Source organism: Squalius cephalus (assembly GCF_949319135.1).
Source record: "Squalius cephalus genome assembly, chromosome: 15".
NCBI classification, from domain to species: domain Eukaryota; kingdom Metazoa; phylum Chordata; class Actinopteri; order Cypriniformes; family Leuciscidae; genus Squalius; species Squalius cephalus.
In genome coordinates, this window is record NC_137136.1 from 17,819,720 (window position 1) to 17,838,615 (window position 18,896).

The 18,896-nt window shown below is 38.2% G+C and overlaps 1 protein-coding gene across 1 annotated transcript; it reads right to left on the reverse strand.

The window, feature by feature from the left end:
* Positions 1 to 410: 410 nt before the first annotated feature.
* On the reverse strand, positions 411 to 10,793 carry efna1b (ephrin-A1b). The gene is made up of 5 exons (XM_079894040.1): positions 10,510 to 10,793; positions 1,583 to 1,878; positions 1,115 to 1,180; positions 907 to 1,002; positions 411 to 752 (listed from the first exon to the last, which is right to left on the reverse strand). Exons 1-5 carry the CDS (start codon positions 10,605 to 10,607, stop codon positions 631 to 633), a joined length of 678 nt encoding a protein of 225 aa, XP_079750166.1. The 5' UTR covers positions 10,608 to 10,793; the 3' UTR covers positions 411 to 630.
* Positions 10,794 to 18,896: the final 8,103 nt, after the last annotated feature.

Sequence of the window (18,896 nt, forward strand, 5' to 3'; positions counted from 1 at the left end):
CCAACTGAAACTACAGCAACACGAGATCCAAAACACAGGAAACTGTTCGATAGCTGTTCTAGATTTACAAACACTGTTATATGCACGAACATCAATTCTTTATAAGGTGCAAGGCCAGGGTCAGCTTTAAGAGAAATCCTGTGATCTTTGGCTCAAATCAGTACAGTAGAGCAAAGGTCTCTATCAAACACAATATCTGGCCTATTGTTCTCCCTTGTGATCACAATTCCAGTTCTACAGCTGATAGTTACAAAACAAGCTCTCCCGACTTTAAGGTTTGTTCTGAATCACATTGGTAAATAGATTTGTGAAGAATTTTCAGGAAAAATGAGCACATACGGTCTACAAAAGTAAAATAAAAAGAGCTGATGGGGGAACAGAATTATAGAACGGTAAATACTCTTTAAAAAAAAGAGAGAAGGTTCTTCAAAAACACCTTTCTCTGGTCACATCACTCTCACGAACACAAATGCAAACACGTCACTCAGCAACTTGCACACCAGCACCAAAACTTCAGTTTGTATAAAAATTCTTCATAGAAAATCCATTTTCAGAGCCGGTAACCAGCACCGGCATTAAAGTCTGTTGTGTCCTAACGGACCAGCGTCCATAAGTCTTCTTATATCAGGCTCAGTGGAGGAGCAGAAAGATGAGTATAGAGATCAACGTGACGAAACTTGAGACGGGAGACACACGAACACCCGAACTGCCCACGCTCCTCTGAACAACTGGGATCATGGCAATAGGGTCATCTGAAAGTAGAGGAGAAGCATGATGAGTACATTTCGTGACCGTGTAACTTGCGTAAAGTCACTCTAACACCTCGGCTTGAAAAGTAAAAAAATTCCACATCTTTTCCTAAAGCAAATGGACACGCTGCCAAAAGCGAGGAAAAGAAGTTCTCACCTGCTGGAAGCCTGTTTGATGGGTTGTGTACTCCTCCAGAAGCCTTTATTTCCATTTCATCATCCTTCTCAACTATCTTTTTCTTGTTCGTGGAGCCTAGAACATTAAATGATATAGTTGGACTGTAAGTAAGGCATTGGTTGTCCTTGTAATTCAGTAAAGATTGCAGAAATGTCTAGTTGGTAACGCAAGAACTGATTTGACTTACCGTGAGGTCCGACAACATCCACCTTCAGTCTCAAACACTCCTGTCCATGATGGTGAAGAGGTTTGGCTGTGGAAAACAGAGTGAAAATTTAGAATCGGAATCTGTAGTACTATAATTGAAATAATAATAAATCATTTAATGTGTTATTAAATGCTAAAACAAGCATTTTGTATTTACGTTGGTTTCATAAGGTTTTGAAATTCAAGGAAAAGGAAAATTGAATGGCATATGGTGTAAAAAGTAATAGCTTAGTGAACATATATGCAAAAATTAAATTGAATCAAATATTGTTTCACAAATATCCTGACTTTGGGGAGTCACACCACATGACATGATGATGCACATTATGTATTTTTTTTCTTCCGAATTGTTGGTCACACAGCATTCACTTTGTGTGTTTAATTTTAACACACAAACTTCAAATTTTTAGTTTAGCATACTCTCACAAATACAGACGTGGATACTTACAAATATAGTAGTAACTCTCTCCCTGGCGGAACTCCTTGCCCAGAGTGAAGGGAGTGAAGCGCTGGAACTTCTCTGAGAACTTCTCTGGAGCGTGAGGAGCAAAAGGTCTGGAACACTCCCAGCGCAGCTGGTCGAAGGACTGCGGCTTGCAGTTCTCATAGTCCTCCAGCTCCACCATATAGAGCACGTACCGCTCGGCCTCCTGGGATGGGATCTCGCCCCGTGCGTAGTGAGGGCAGATGATGTCTAGGTAGTCATTAATGCGGACATCCACGGTGTAATCATCCCATAGGAAGCTGGAAGAAAAGTGAAAAAATAAAAAATCCATGAATGGCTGTCAACCTTCAAAACACAGACACACCTCAGGAATAAAACGGCTCCAAAAAGAAACTTGATGTTCACAAACAAACAGAAACAGTGACACGAAACGGCCCCAGGCAAGCGTCATCAGTGCAAAGCAAAAGCGAGAGCTACACCCTGATGCACGTGTGTGAGTAACGTGTGTTCACCCTTCACCTGCTGCTTTTATTTGGGTGAAACACCCTGTACAATCCCTTTTTCTTTTTCTTTTCTTTCTACTCTGCATTTTTGAGTCACGTTGGGTGAAGGAGTGTTTAGGGAAATTGTTCAACTGTGTTTTTCTTAAAGTCCTCAATGAAAAGATTTCACTTTACATTTTAGAATGAACTTGAATCTCCCTTTTTTATTTTGTCACACAAATATGATTGAGGGGAACCCCTTATAGGGGGGTAATATATATATATATATATATATATATATATATATATATATATATATATATATATATATATATTATGTTAACATGTTTACTTTGACAGCTCTAAAATACTTTTTGTTAAAACTTTTTTTCTGTGAAAATCTTGAAATCCATTGACTTTGTGTGATCCATCACAACCTCTTCCTTGTTCTCTTGGTAACAGAGATGGAGCCGCTTAGACTGACTGGCTCTCTGAATTGGCTCTACATGTTTTCACAGCCTCCTCTCTGTCTGTCTCTCCTTTTATTGTCGTCTCATTTGCTTTTCTCATTTTCGTCTGATCTGAGCTTCCCTGCTGCTGTTACCAGATGTACAAATGACAAATCCACAGGCCTTTCAGTATGTTGTGCTTTCATGTTGTCATTGATTTATTATGGTGAATTTTGTCTCACATTTCTGAATAATGCAACATATCTGAATAAATCACAAAGTTTTTTCCTTAATACGCTCACCCCTGCTTTGACCATACAATGCCCCTGTTCAAACCACATAAAGTATCTGATTGGCTGATTAGCTTTGTGACTGTTATAAATGATACATTTCCATATACCCAATATCATCAAACCCAATCACTTTACCATAACATTTACTCACACGGCCCTCACGTGAACCGCCATCAAAACACAAGGCGGCCTCTTTCCCCCCATCTTGCCCTTTGCTCTATTACTTTCTCCCTTTTGGCACATGTATTTGTTGTTGTTGCCATCAGGAGCCGTGGTTAAATGACGGACAGACACACAGGCTCCTGACGGGCCCCCTGTTGTCCACTTCAACCCCCTTCATCTCTGTCTCTTTCCCACTGTGCCTCTGCAGTAAGCATTGGCCGACCTGTCTAAACAGCCTGGCGGTCTATTCAGACGGGGGGTAAACATACACATCACTGCGCTCATTAGCCCCGCTTAATGCAGAGATTAGAGTCAGTCTCGCACGGCTTCTAATCAGCAGTGTGTTCAAAAGACAGGGTGTACGCCTTGCTAAGCCAGCTGACTTTTCTGTGTGTGGGAAAGCGGTGTTTTTTTAATGTGTATTCAATATGCCAAACAACACATCAGAACTGATGAGAGATGCTAAATGGTCAAAGTGATTCTAAAACAGAAATCAGTGTCAGAACGGTTTTAGTTTCGCTCTGTTTTTCTTGGAAACTAGACTGTGAGGTTGATTGCCCCGTCTCACTTCCTCTGAAGTTCCTTTGAAGCAGCTGATCTGGAGCTGTTTGAAACCTGGTGGCAAGATCAAGACAACACCACAAATTGGGTGTCATTAACTCATCCCCCGTACATCAGCCTAAGGCACGGGTTTAATCTCTTTTTTTTGGGTCACCAATTAAGGCGTTTGCCTTGAGATGCACAATATATTGGTACCATATCGGTTATTGGCTAATATACATAAATATTCCTGATGAACGTCATGAAACATCATTATATTTATGTATGGGGAAAATAATTGCATTACTAAACATTAGGTCTATTATATTGTTACGTTTTATTATGATAATTATACAAAGGTTAAATATAATATTTAACCAATTCAGCTCATTTTATATCATGTTGTGATGCCATATATTTTCTTTAAATATAATAATAATCATCAATCAATCAATCAAATAAATGTTTTTTATTCTGTACATTATAAAGCTGTAATGCCAAAATACTCTTACAGCACTTAAAATTACTTAGTTTGTAGTGTTTTATTTTTAATTTATTTTGACAAAATAGTAGAACATTAATTGGCCATTTATCAGAATATAATTGGATTATCTGTGCATCTCTAAGTTTAATTTCATACTGAAAGGGTCTGGTGGGCCCTCACACTATGATTCCCATGCCTGTCTAATCTCTCTGAGCTGATCCAAGGCCAGCCGCCGATAGCTCAAACAATCCCAGAGCAGCTCTGTTGTGCTTTTCCTCCTGGCGAGCGGTCACTTCAAACGCCGCAGTGGCCACTGTTTCCCGTGTGACACTTGGCTCTGTGAAGCGCCGAGCGTGAGAGTGACGCTGTTGAGTTGTAAGAGGGGCACGGATCCATGTAAACAGCACACATTTCAGGGGAGGGTCTGTACCTGCGGCCCCTGGGGGCCACGTCATTAATCTGTTTATCACAAGACACAGAGGAGCCTGTGTTTAAATGTTTGCGTGTGGGCTCAAAGAGTTTGAGTTTAAAGTTGCACTCAGTAATTTGTTTACGCAGACTAATTAGGTTGGTCGAACGAGCCGACCTCCTCGAACATTTTTAGGCTACTAATATGCTTGGAGTCGTCATCTTATGCAAGTGTCAGTCTTTTTTTTTTTAAAACTGTAAAGACGTTTACACTATTACACAAAAAAATGTGTTTGAAATAAATTCTGTTCTTTTGAACTTCATATTAAAAGAATCCTGTGAAAATGCACAAGTTCCACAAAAATATTAAGCAGCACAACTGTTTCCAATATTGATAATAATAAGAAAATGTTCTTGTTCACCAAATCCGCATATTAGAATGATTTCTGAAGGATCATGTGACACTGAAGACTGGAGTAATGATGCTGAAAACATATTAAAATAGAAAACAGTTATTTTAAATTGAAATAACTCACAACATTGCTGTTTTACTGTATTTGTGGTCAAATAAATGCAGCCATGGTGAGCATAATAGACTTTCAAATACATAAAAAACTACTTTATATGTAAAACTAAAGCTTAACTTGCTCTCAGATACGTGTTTGTCCCCGTTCCCCTCAATAGTTTGTCTGCGCTCCCCCTCTTTCACTTTTGGCTGAATGTTTCAAGCTGTCAGGCGGGTCAGTAATGTCAAAGTTCAGGGTCATATTTTTCAGACACACCCTTACACAGTCAGCAGGACACACACACACACACACACACACACTGAGAGACGGTCAGAGCTGTGTGCTTCAGAGCAGATGTACTCACTGCCAACTGCACTATGCTCGCTGTCAGCAGTTGACACACACACACACACACACACACACACACAAACAGAGTTGAGGGCTCGGTTACTGAAAACCTTTAAGACCTGCTGCTTGTCATGACAAGTATTATGATCCTATTTTAGTGGCTTGTTCTCACACTATCAAGTAATAAAACCTGTCTGTTCAAGCGCGTACACGAAGCTTTCACGCTATGTTTGTCTGTCTGGCTTTCTTTCTCCACTACAAGTATAATATACAGAGACGTCTCAGTCTTGCGCCTTCGTCCCGTTAAAGTCTGCCAGGTTCAAGGTGCTAAGTCACCACTAAGTCCTTTTACCCTCACCGCTCTCTCACTTTCTTTCCGAGCAGTATGTTCTCGTATTGTCCTTCCCGTCGATTACATGCTGGTAATTACCCCAGACGTAGCGGAACGGGTCGGAATGCCAGCCAGCTAATCCGCTCTTCCAAACCAGGGATTATCACACTGAGCACACGGATCACACCGCTGCTATTCACCAGCACCGGACTTATCCAACCAATACGGCCCGTTTGCGGAGGTTAAAGTGGGGGTGGGGGTTTACAGATACATGTTTCAAGTCAAGATGGAGTGGGAGTAGGGCTGCACAATATATTTATTGAAATATCGCAGATGTGCAAATCATGATATGCATATGACAAAGTCTTGAGGTTACAATGTTTTAATACTTAGAGTTATGAAAAAATAAAGTTTTAGGTCAACAGAGAATAATGATGGTCTCACATACACTCTAGTCTTTAGGGTCCATTTTATTGTGTTAATACGAAGGAATTGTCCATACTATTTTATCACAGGTGTTTTACCTATATTTTGAATTATACTCTGCTATTGTGTTTTATGGTTTAAGGAAATGTCTGTAAACTTATATGCAAATCCAAAAGATATCCAAATGACCAGTAGGCCTACTTTTTCCATTTTCTAGAGATTTTTTTTAATTATTGAACCCATATTACATCGTTTTAACAAGTTATTGGATTTCACATTTTTCTTCAGTGATTACACAGATATTAGGCTATTTCAGTGACATTTTGTGTGAGTTTAGAGCAGACAACCAAAATTTCACACTATCCATCACTGTCCTTTTGCTCCACCCCTATCTATTTATATTTTATATGTATCTTTCTATCTTCCACCCCCCTTCCTCCATCTTCTCCACCCTCTTTCTTTTCCCATTCTGTTTAAAATCACATTATAAACCTGGGCCTCTTCATTCAGGCTAATTTTTTGGAGAAACATTCCTTTCTTTCTATCTGACCTCTAACCCGTCACCCATCCCCCGTCCTATCTTTCTCAGTCCGTTCCTTACAAATGCCTGATTTCCCCCTCCTCCCTTTGTCTTTCACTTTTAAATGGATGCTAATTGCCTGTTGATACACTAGCTTGTTGTTTGGTAGCATACTGTGAGTTTTATTCAAAGTCAGCACCTTTATCACAAAAAAGTACCTATGAAATAATAAACTGAAAGCAATATAGTCATTGAGAGACATAAAAATGATCATTAAGTGATGTAAGCATTCTGTAGGTGGCGACAGTGAGCTGCTGAAGACGCTGAAGGCAAACGCTTGACTTGAGGTAAATAAGTAACACCAGGAAACAAGTTTCTGATTCTTTTGTTTACATTTGTGAGGTCACACACTTTACTACACCGACAATTACACAATCTAGCAGACTACAGACAGAAAAACAGGAAAACTCCAACTCAACAGGGCAGTGAGAATCAAAATAGTAATCAGGGACTGAACAAGATAGACAAAGGGGGCTGTGTGGGAAAAAAAGTGGACGGAAAGATGGAGCAGGGAGGGTATAAGGACATATAAAGAGAAATAGTAAGGAAGTCTGGGCTGGAGATAAGGAGATGAGAGGAAGAGCTCAGAATAAGGGGCTTTAAGGGTTAAAATGAGTGGAAAACACAGCAAGATATGTAAAAACAGGCCCAGGGTCATTTATATACATAAAACTTAACCTGGAACATCAGATTATTTCTGCCGATTATTAATCATCATTACTTAACCAGTTGAAACCCTAAAATGGAACTCTAATCTGTGGAAAAACACAACAGATATGATCCAGAAAGAGCTACGGTTTCGTAATCAATCAACTACGTAGATGGTAGAACATTCTATAATGCTTTGTGGAATTATGGATTATATTTTCCATACACATCCATTTCTGTGTAAATCGGGATTATACAGCACTGGATTACACTGGAGTCTATAAATATATACAGTAATTTCTGTGTGAATGGGTCATTCAGCCAGATTACACACATCTGCGTATAATCTGAGGCTGAACCGTCCGTTTTACAGATTACAGCCCTGCCTACATAGCCGGCTGTTTTTGCGTGCATCTATGAGCCAGAAACAAAGAACAGGGGTGTGTGTGTGTGTCTGTGTAAAGAACATAGATTTATAGCCTGTCTGTGGAATCTGTCTGGATACGCATGCTGATCTGATCTGTCTGCTCCCCTCCTCAAGACAACACAGCACTAAATGCTCAGATACATGTAAAAGATCAAACAAAGTGAATCTGGCGAGGAAGGGATGGACAAAGAGGAAATGGAGTGGACAATGAGTGGACAGCTGAAAGGTCAAGTATAGCAACATGTTTGTTGGAAGGAATCCCAGTCTACTAAATATACCCTAATCGCATGCGAGCCAGCAAAACTTTGACGAGGGAACACAAATGCATATGACAACACATATGCGAAAAAAAACACATGATTCAGGTCGAGAGTAATGATTTGATGATGCTAACATGACGAGACTGTACACTTCCCCTTCAGCGCGCTCAGCGTAGGCATGAGTCGAGCACAAAAACAGATCGGCGAAAACAACGTCCATATGTCAATCCGGACCTGAAAATCCAGTCTCCTCGGGGCGCAGACTCACGCACATACCCGTCAAACCAGAGCATCAGCTCGCCAAAGGCCACATGCAGAAGATTAAATCATCACTGTTCACTCACACCCACTCAGGTACAATAACAATCTAGTGTGCGTTTGTGTTTGTTTTCGTGCAAACGCTTTTACGCAACAGGCAGAACTAGATGATCACGCCAATTAATATTTAACACCTATCTGGCATTGATTAGTCGAGCCTGACTAGTGCACATACTAACTGATTGAGTTTCACAGACTGATTGAACAATCATTGGCTTTGATGGAAGTCGTTAAAAGGAAATAAAAGCAAAAGGAGAAACCCGAAAACCTGATTAATGGCAATTGTTTCTTTTTTCTTAGAATGTAAGATTAATGAGAAAGATTTAACTTGGAAAAATACATAGTGAAAACACAGTTCCCATCACACCTGCCAGATTATGACTAGCTCAAGAAGGGATTATATTTACAATTCTAGTTTTGATGTGTGGGTGTTTCTTTCTAACCTTTTCAGTGCTAATAGAGCAACATTGCCATGGTCTCTGTGTATGTGTGCAAGACTGAGAGCTTTAAAAGTAGAGATCCGCACAGATTTTTAATGTAGAGATTTTCTGAGGGCTTAGCGTTTCGTTATTACAAATTTTCTTGTTGTGCTTACGCAACCCTTTCCGTGGATGTGGTCCATGTCGGGATTAGCGACCGGACAACGCACCAGACTGCTGCCACATAATCCCCTCCACCTCTTTTTCTCCATCTCCATAGAAGTCTCTAACTCAAATTACCAATCCTTCTTTTTTATACCCAGATCCAAGCAGCTCCTATTACTCCATCCCTGTCTCTTCCACCTCATTCTTTTCACAGCAGGTCCTAAAAAGAGTTTGGTCTCTATTACATGATTTCTTGAAGCTATCCCTCCTTCTGTCTGTCTTCAGGAACAGCTGCTGCTTCTCTCTCGATCTCTCTCTGTTGGCTGATATTGAGCCAGGCTCTTCTGAGACCGTGTCTGGTTAAGGCTGGTACACTCATGTTGCGCAACTACGACATTGATAAATTACTCACCGAAAGCCGACTGAATCACAACAGACGGTGTGAATCACCTGTGACATCATGAAAACTTCCAATCGGGTCATGACCGTGAGCACGGATTCAGTTCAGTTATCACCAGTTAACTTTTATGACAACAGGTTTATCATGGTGTACGTGAAAAATCCAGTCAAGTCAATGACAATGAGAAGCGGGAAAAGAGATGCCAGCACATGGCCAAAGGTTCTGTTTTACGGTCAACAAGCTTCTGATATCCACAAAAGCCCATTTTCTTGTTCTTGAGTTTCCTGCTAAAAGCCTAATAAATCACTCTGATTGCTGTCATTCATATTGATCTCTGGAAAGTGCCTGGTGACCCGTCCTTCTTCACTACGAGGAGAGATTACAAATGCAATCATTTGATGAAACACGCATCAAAGTGCTGTAACGGTGTAATCTGTATCAGTAACAACTTAATATCATACTAAGAGTAACAAGATACCTCCCATAAAAAGCGCAAGCTACTACTAGATATTTTAGTCTGGTGTGCTCATGTCTGTTTATTTATTGCTTTGTGTATGTATCTGTAAAAATTTGGCTAGATTTAAAAATGTACATCTACAGGTTTGTGTGAAGGATAAAGTATGGTAAATATCATGTATTTAAGACACCCTGTCAATAAAATGCCCACACAAATAGTAAAACTAACATGTGTGCATGTATATTTAGGCTGATCTGTCTGTCCATCTGTCTGGTTTCTTCCCAGCTGCTGTCTCTTATACAGTAATTATCATGTCATTCACTAATACTGTATATGTTTAAGGTTAGACGAGAGGCAGAGATAATAATCAAAGCAATGAAGTGTGTGATAACTAACCTGAAAGCGTAAACAACTTGAACTAACATAACTTGCAAGCCAGGGTAATGATTTGCCAAGTTGAAAGTCAGAGTTATGCGTTTCATTAATCTAAACACAGAATGAAAACAGTAGGAGCAAATAACGAGAAACTGCAACAAAACATTGCATAGGCTACACCAGATAAAATAAGATATAGCCGCTTATTGTGAAACTATTTAGACTGTTAATGCAGTGCATATAACCTACGTAATTCATTTAATAATACTGCGTACTTTATGGCTATAGTTTGCATAGGCTTTTACAACTTGTGATAGCTATACAGAGATTTCAGATATCACAGAAGAATACTAACAAGAGCTACATCATATAAAGGGGAAATTATTTACATAAAGATGGAAAACAGCGGAGAGGTTTCACACAAATAAAGGAGAATGCAGTAAAATACTTACTTTGCGTTCGAGCTGTTCCAGTAAACACTGTGCCGCTCCGCAGACGCGTACCAGGCGCTGACGCTCACCGCAACACACACCAGACACAGAAAATCCATTGAGTCCGGGATTTAATGCTCTTTAAAGGAATATATACGAGTGCAAAGGATTGTTTTGCACGTTGAAGATGAAAATATAAATGTGCACTACTGCACTGCAAGAATCGTTGAAACACTATTGATTCGGTTTACTTGAATAACAGGTTTGTATACGAGTCTCTAGCATAAACAGTCGCGGTAAAGTCTGAAGAAATGTGCGCTCAGTCCTCTTTATCAATAAGCTACATAAGCCACGCCTTCAAGTGCAAGCAGCCAATGAAAACAAGGACGCTTTTTATGTCGACACGCCTCTACGCACAGGCTGTCATTGAAGTGAACAGATTATGACAATTACTGTAAATCAGTGCTATTTTAGTATCATTTATACACTATAGTTTTATTGAAATCCTATTCTGATGTTCTTTTTAGTCATTTTGTGCTTTGTCTTTTTCTTTATTTTTGTATTACTAGTTTTTTGTTCAGCTTTAGTTTATTTATTTCCAAGGCAACATATATGTGTGTGTGTGTGTGTGTGTGTGTGTGTGTGTGTGTGTGTGTGTGTGTGTGTGTGTGTGTTATTTCAGCTTTATTTCAGTTGACCAAAATATTTCTAATAATAATTATAACATCAACTGTATAATAACAATAAAAACCCTGAAATAAATCAGCATTTTTAAATATTAAAATTTAGTTGTCTGACTATAACTGACATCCTTTATATGCATATACCTAAACTTTTTATATTATAAGTAAATATACAAATATTTGTTTTTATTATAAAGTAACCCAATTTCTTATTTTGTTCATTGTTTAATTGGTCATTTTACTTTTAATTATAATATTTTTAATCTATATGCATTTTTTCAGGTTTTCCTGAATGTAAGCCTGAAATGGCTATATTTCTAGTGTACCTGTTTACTGGATATAACCCTGTTCCGCATTAATCATTATGACAGCAAGTTGAGTAATTTACCGTGGGCAGTGTTTTTCAGTTATGAAATATTACATTTGGAAACATTACGATGCATTCTGTAGAATAACAAACAAAGCAGGTTTTACCTGGGTATCAATCAAAAAAAAAACTGTAATCCCCAAAATCCCCTTTTACACCTGATAACGTTATTATGACATCAGCACTACAGTCATCAGGGCTTTTCCCCCTCATCCCACCTCCTCAGGAGGGTCCCTCTAATCCAGGCCTTAAATACTCATCTTAGGGTCACAGAGGAAAGCAATTATCCTCTCTTTTGCCCAGGTTTTTGACTTGAGGGTATAAGGTGAGCCGAGTGGAAAGTGTGTCTACCTGCGGACTATTTTGGGCTGGGCTAGGCAGGGCTGGGCAGGCTCATACATGCTCCATGTTGTTGAAGGCTTTAGTTTGGGACGATTAGTCAAAGCTGAGTGTATATGAGTGAGGGTGCATTTCCGTCTGCTTTGAGAGCAATGCGTCACCTTCGCCCAGGTGAACAGGGACATTATGGATATACAGTTTTTATTCAGTCTGAGAGTTGCAGAATAAAGTATGCTTATGAGCTCCATCGGCGTAGGAGGTAGAGCTCGGAGCAAATGTTCAGGAACAGATCTACCCACAGCAGGCTTTCCTTTACAGTCGGGCTTGGCATCGAGCACTGAGCCCTATCACAGTCTAGGACAGAAGCTGAAATTCCTCTCAGTCTTATTCTCTCTTGTCTTTGCTCTAGTACACACTGTCTTTTTTGTTCTCTCACTTCCCTCCTACACAGTAGCCGATGTTGTCTATAAAGTGTGGATAGATCTGTGTAAGACTGTTTAGCATTTGTTGGGCCATACTGTCCACTTGTGTGTAGGCTATGTGTGTGTGTATGCGTATGAATGGGCAGTTATCCAGCGTTCGGTGGCTGAACAAAGGCCGCATTTGAATAACGGACTGCAGGTTTACAAAGAGATCAAGGTGTAAACGACTTCACCATTCAGCTTGGAAACCCTGCATCCAGTACAACACAAATTCTCTAATGTCCTGTTAATGTTATAGTATGTAAAAGTGCTCCTTCATTGTTATTGCAGCATTCAGCCAAAGTGACCATTTCAATGGCCCTCGGGGGTGATTTAGCGAGGGCAACTTTGAGGTAACTGCTTGCAGGATACCCCAAAAAAGCATTCATGATGAAAAATGAGAAGAAGGATAATTTAATAACAACATCTTATGAAGTGCTGTTTAGAGTTAATTTAGCGTTTAAGCTGTCAAGTTGCTAATGCGTATCCTCATGGGCTCAGGAGATCTCGTCTGTGCAACAAAGACATTTATTCCCAGCTTTGATTAGCTTCTAACTTCAAATGGGAATGATGAAGTATCTCATGAAAAATTGATTTATTCCTCATTGTGAAACAAGCCCATAGCTGAATGAGTCTCCATGGAACACTTACTTTGTTTGTTAGTTGCCTGAAATGCAAAATTACCTCCGTAATTATGCAACAAAAGAACTGGCAACAGTAATAACATTGACAAACTTTGGTCAACCTTTACATGCTTCAAGCTGTGTCTGCCCTTTGGGCACCAGCAGAAACCATTCATATGTTTTGGTTATATGCCTCACCTGAGTCAATAATTACTAAGATATAATTACTTTTTTGTTAATAGCATGTAAAACTTGCTCCTAAAATGGAGAAATGGTTGGAGTGGGTGGGTTAATGATGATCAAATATGGAAAAGATGGTTATGTGGTTAATATGATGAAAGGTGAAGATGGGTGTAAACGCCGTTGGGGGTTTGGTTGGAAATGGGAGTGTATCTCTGTTTCGTTGCGTTAAGATACACCCAGAGGCGTACAGAGAACCTGCTATTGCGAAACACTGAGAGGGAGAGATGAAAAGATGGAAAGAGAAAAACGGAGAGAAATGGAGAGCAAAATAGATTTACTTTGGAAGTTGCATAATATAAATGAACAAAAGTGATGGATGACCTGGAGAACGGAGTAGGTGTTCATGTAGGAGAAAATCAACAGAGAACTAAATAATCAGAGTGCAAAAATAGAGAAAAGGAAAAAGCCTGGCACTCCCCATATAGGGTCATCAAGCAGTTCTAATCCTAACAGTACTATATTAAATATTATTACAATTTAAAATATTTTCATTTATTGTAAAGTGTGACTTATTCCTGTAATTGCAAAGTTGAATTTTCAGCATCATTACTCCAGTCTTCAGTGTCACATGATCCTTCAGAAATCATTCTAATATGATGATTTGGTGCTCAACAAACTTTCCTTATTATTATTTATCATTGTTGAAAACAGTTGTGCTGCTAAATATTTTTGGATCATTTTTCAAGGATTTTTTAGAACAGAATTTATTTCAAATATTTTGTAACAATATAAATGTATTTTCTGTCACTTTTGATCAATTTAACGCAGCCCTACTGAATCTTTAAGGAAACTTTTGAATATATTCCTTTTGTGAATAAAAAACATTGTGAACACAACATTTGCAAATATATTCTGTGTATTTAAATTTTGCATTTTTATTAATTCCGCAATTAAATAATTTTACACTTTATTTTCTAGAATACAAATCATGTTAATAACACGACAGTTGGTGTAAAATCCTTAATTAAAAAAAAAAAATTAAATGAAAGAGTTTTTATTTTTATTTTATTTTTTAAATCCAACAAATTCCAGTTTTACAGATTTTCAGCATTATCTCAGACTTTTGGTCTTCACTGAATGTATGAGAATATTTCTTCATTGTTTCATGCATGTGGACACATGTACTGAGAAGCTATTTTAAAATAAATCTGGCAAGCTGTATTGAAATCAAAGCCTGTTTTCTATGACCTCCATCTGAGGTCATCAATTAGAAACGCAGCAGTCTGACCTCATGGCACACATACACACTTCTGTCGCCCTATTTAACTCCCTGCTTGGTCTCATTGCGGCACACTCCACCAAGCTGTTCTCTTTTTGAGGAGACAATGGGATGATCCCTCATTAGCATACAGGTGGTCTGCATTGTGGACCCGGCTCTGGTTGAAGGCACACTCCTACACAATGGAGCTCCTGTTACTCCACAGGGGGCAAATGAAGGACCACGAATGCGTTCAAAAGCTGATGTTCACACATACTCGCACACTTCTGTTTCAACTCTTAGGCCAATTGTTAACTGAACTATTCTCTGCACAGACGTTCAGTCATTTGCTCTGCCTCTTCCTAATCATTTCTCTCCATCTTTTCTCCATGTGTCCTTTCTTTGATTCTTGAAGCACTCTTAATGTTTTCCACCTCATTCCTTTCATAACCTATTACTGTCCTCAAGCTTGTTTAAGCCATTGCTCATTTTACATGTTCTTTTCAACCATTTACTCTCTTACTCTCTCTTCTAATGAAAAGAAAGATTTGTTTTTTTTTTTAATCTAATTTTACCCTTCTCATTTTATATACTTATTTTTATATATACAGTTGCACAATTATTGTGGGTAAAAGTGTTTTGCATTCACAAACTAACTCAGGAGATCACTTGCTTTAAACTGAAAATTTGATAATCACATCCCACCTTTATGTCATTTGCAACTCATGTGAAGAAATGCATGGAGATTACAAAAATGATAGCCATCACATTTTACATTTATATGAACTTAAGTTGTTTTTTTTTTCTTGTCATATTTGATCTTATTTAGAAAAAAAAAGTGTCGTGTCATTTTTTAAGGGGGGCAACAACATCAGTCCTGCCTCACATGGACACATTTAGCTTATTAATTCAAAGTCTGCTTTGGTGTTTTAACACCTGATCTCTATTTTTCTGGCACATTCTTGTTTAGCTAAGCATGTTTCTCTTGCTCACTCTCAGTTTGCACAAAGCCTCTCTACATTTAGAGGTGGTCAGAAGGCTTAGTGTTATGATTATGAATTTTCTTGTTTTGGTTATGCAAGCTCAAGCTTTATCATGAATGTGGACCATGTCAGGATTAAAAGCAGCAGATAAAAGACTGGTCTATATATGCAAGTCGGCTGTCACAGTTTCTCTTTATTTCTCTCTCTTTCTTCTTCAGCACCTCCTCCAACACACACACACACACACGCGTGCACGTACACACACACATCACCAATTATCATCCATATCTAATCTCTGTTGTTTTTTCCCCCCTTGCTTCATCAGGTGTCGTCTGTCTTTCCTCATTCTGTTCTTACTGAGCAGTTATTTTGCTTCTGTTTCCCGTATTTCTTCAATTACGCTCACATAAACACACTTAGACTCCTGGGGAAGGTTCTTAAACCATTTTATATATATAAAAAAGCTGAACAGGTGATTTGTAAATGTTAGACTGTAAAATTGTAAAAAAATAAATAAATAAAAAAACACCCCAACTGTTTAAACAAGAATATTCCATGTCCAGTCTCTACATTTCTTCCCAGCAAAAGTCTGAACAACCACAACTTAACACAGTTTTAGGAACCAATATGATAAGAATAAAAAAGCAATGTTCAAAAAAAGAATATTCATTGTAAATTTTCTAAATTTAAGCTATAACACTTCATAAGGATTAACAACTCCTAAATAGACAAAATACTCCTTGACTGCTGCTTTGTTCAGTATACCAGCACATAATAAAAATCTTTCACATTAACAATTCTCTGACTGACTGATTTGTGAAACTGGGTGACTAGAGAAACACAGATCACTGGCTGTCCTGTTGTCATGACATTCTTGTTTCTGTCGGCTGCGCATGAGAATAAACATGCGGCAGATACGCTGAACTGAGTATTGTTCTTGTGGCTGTGATTCCTGTCTAAACAGATGGTATATATATATATATATATGAGATGTATGTTTATAATTTATAATAACATGTCTCATTTACACTACAGTTCAAAAGTTTGGCGTTGTAAGATTTTTTAAAGTCCATGTGACTACAGTGGTTCAACCTTAAAGGGATAGTTCACTCAAAAATGAAAATTGTGTCATCACTTACTCAACCTCGTGTTGTTCTAAACCTGTATGGGTTTCTCTGTTCTGTTGAACACAAAAGAAGATATTTTGAAGAATGTCAGTAACCAGACAGTTGATGGACCCCATTGACTTCCATAGTATTATTTTTCCCCCACTATGGAAGTTAGTGGGACCCATCAACTGTTTGGTTACTGACATTCTTCAAAATATCTTCTTTTGTGTTCAGCAGAAGAAAGAAATTCACACAGGTTTAGAACAACACGAGGTTGAGTAAGTGATGACACAATTTTCATTTTTGAGTGAACTATCCCTTTAATGTTATGAAGCGACGAGAATACTTTTTGTGCGAAAAAACAAACAAACATTATATAACAATTTCTCTTCTGTATCAGTCTCTGGCGCTGTTCACGTCAGCTTCTGTCCTCAGGTCTCTTTGTCTCAGCAACTCAACAGGTGTTTGCACTCAATTCATCAGCAGTGAAAGACACATATTCAAGGATCCCAGATGGGCTGATTTTATTGTGGAGGCGAGACACGACGGGTGACAATTTACACACACTCATGATCACACATCACTGTGTGTGTATATTTGGCTTTCTAAGATGTTCAAACACAAGAACAGAGGATATAACAGGAACAAAAAGGCAGACAGAGAGATGCTGGATCATCCTCTGAGCTGAACTGTAGTCATTGTTTAGAGAATCATCACCATGACACAACTGTATACACACTGACACACTTTTTTTTTTAAAAACCATAAATGCTTTTTATTGTGTATCTGCATTAAAATAGAAGTAGCACTGTCATACGGTCAGCATTACTGGAAAACTGGAATCAGAAATAATGATGTACTATAGGTTTGTTTTTCATGGGACAACAGATGCTTTGTAGCTTTGTGTATTCAGGAATCACAAATCTTCCTTAAAACTTGAATTCATAATAATTAAATAATAATTATTTACATTCAATTTATGCATTTAGCAGACGCCGTTAAGCGACATTAAGGATACATTGGTATTTGCATGGAGCTAGCATCACCAATGCCAAAAGCATTTGATTCTCACAACAAAATTACTATTAAATACACTAAGCATCTGCCAAATGCAAACATCTCGATGTACTTCCTGCTTTAAGTGCAGACGCAGATGCTGAGCTGAACTGTAAGTGAGGTGTTAAATGACGAAGGCTGATTTAAATTCATGAGGTTGTGACCTGGTGGAGCTTTACACTTCAAACATGCTGTAGTGGCTTACATGTCTGTGTGACTGGTGTGTTCATGAACATGTGGATCATAAAAATACACACATTCCATAACAGTTGTAACATGAGAGTATATTCTGTAAATACATGCTCCAGAATGTTTGTGCATATGCTGCACAAATCATTCCACTTTAATCCGTTGAATTTAAAAGACCTATAGGCCTATTTAGGACCGACAAAATGTTTAATCATGATTAATCATTTTAAAAGGAAAACATTCAGTTCCTTTTAAATAAAAGAAAACAAAATAATGGGCCTTTGTGTAATTATTAGGTTCGGGAATTTGTGTGGGTGACAAATGGCGTAAATTTATGCAGTGCTCTTTACTCATCTCACAACATTCTCTGCATTTGTCAAAGCCCAATTGAAATGCAAAAAAACTCTTTTATAGTTCAAGTTCAATAATAAAACGACTTCCAACAAAATGTATGTTCAAACTTTATTAATGATATTTAGGTGATATTTTACAAGTAGAACTATGACAATTAATTTTCATTATTCAAGAATGCAGACTTTTTAAATGGTGCTATTCACATGGAGCACAGTGAAGTGGAATAATAAAAAATAAAAAAACAGCAAAATTAAGAAACGTTTTTTTTTTTTAAAGCATAACTTATTTCTAAATAAGTGCAGCATGACCGAAAAAGACGCTGTTCAAACACCGACTAGGGCTCTCGAGATCCAATTTCCTGAGAGCTTAGTTCCAACCCTGATCAAACTCACCTGCCTGAAGCTTAGTAATCCTGAAGACCTTGATTAGCTTGTTCAGGTGTGTTTGATTAGAGTTGGAGCAAAACTTTGCAAGAAAATGGATCTCAAGGGTCAGAGTTGCCCACCCCTTGGCAAAAGCAGTGCAGTGTGTTCTATGTGACCAGCCAAAGGTTTTGATCAGTTTTGAATAGGCCTATCACACAGGACAGAATGAAAGTTATGTGATTAAGCAGTTAACCCTGGTACTTTCTGCATGTCGGTCAAAAATGACAATTTCAGTGAAATGATTGTACTATATTTTAGTTCGATAATAATTTTTATTTAATATTTTGTATTTTTAGGGGATTTTATGGTACTAAATTATATTTATGCAGTACTTGTAATCCATTTATTCACTTTTTGAGCATGATCCTTAAAATGAAA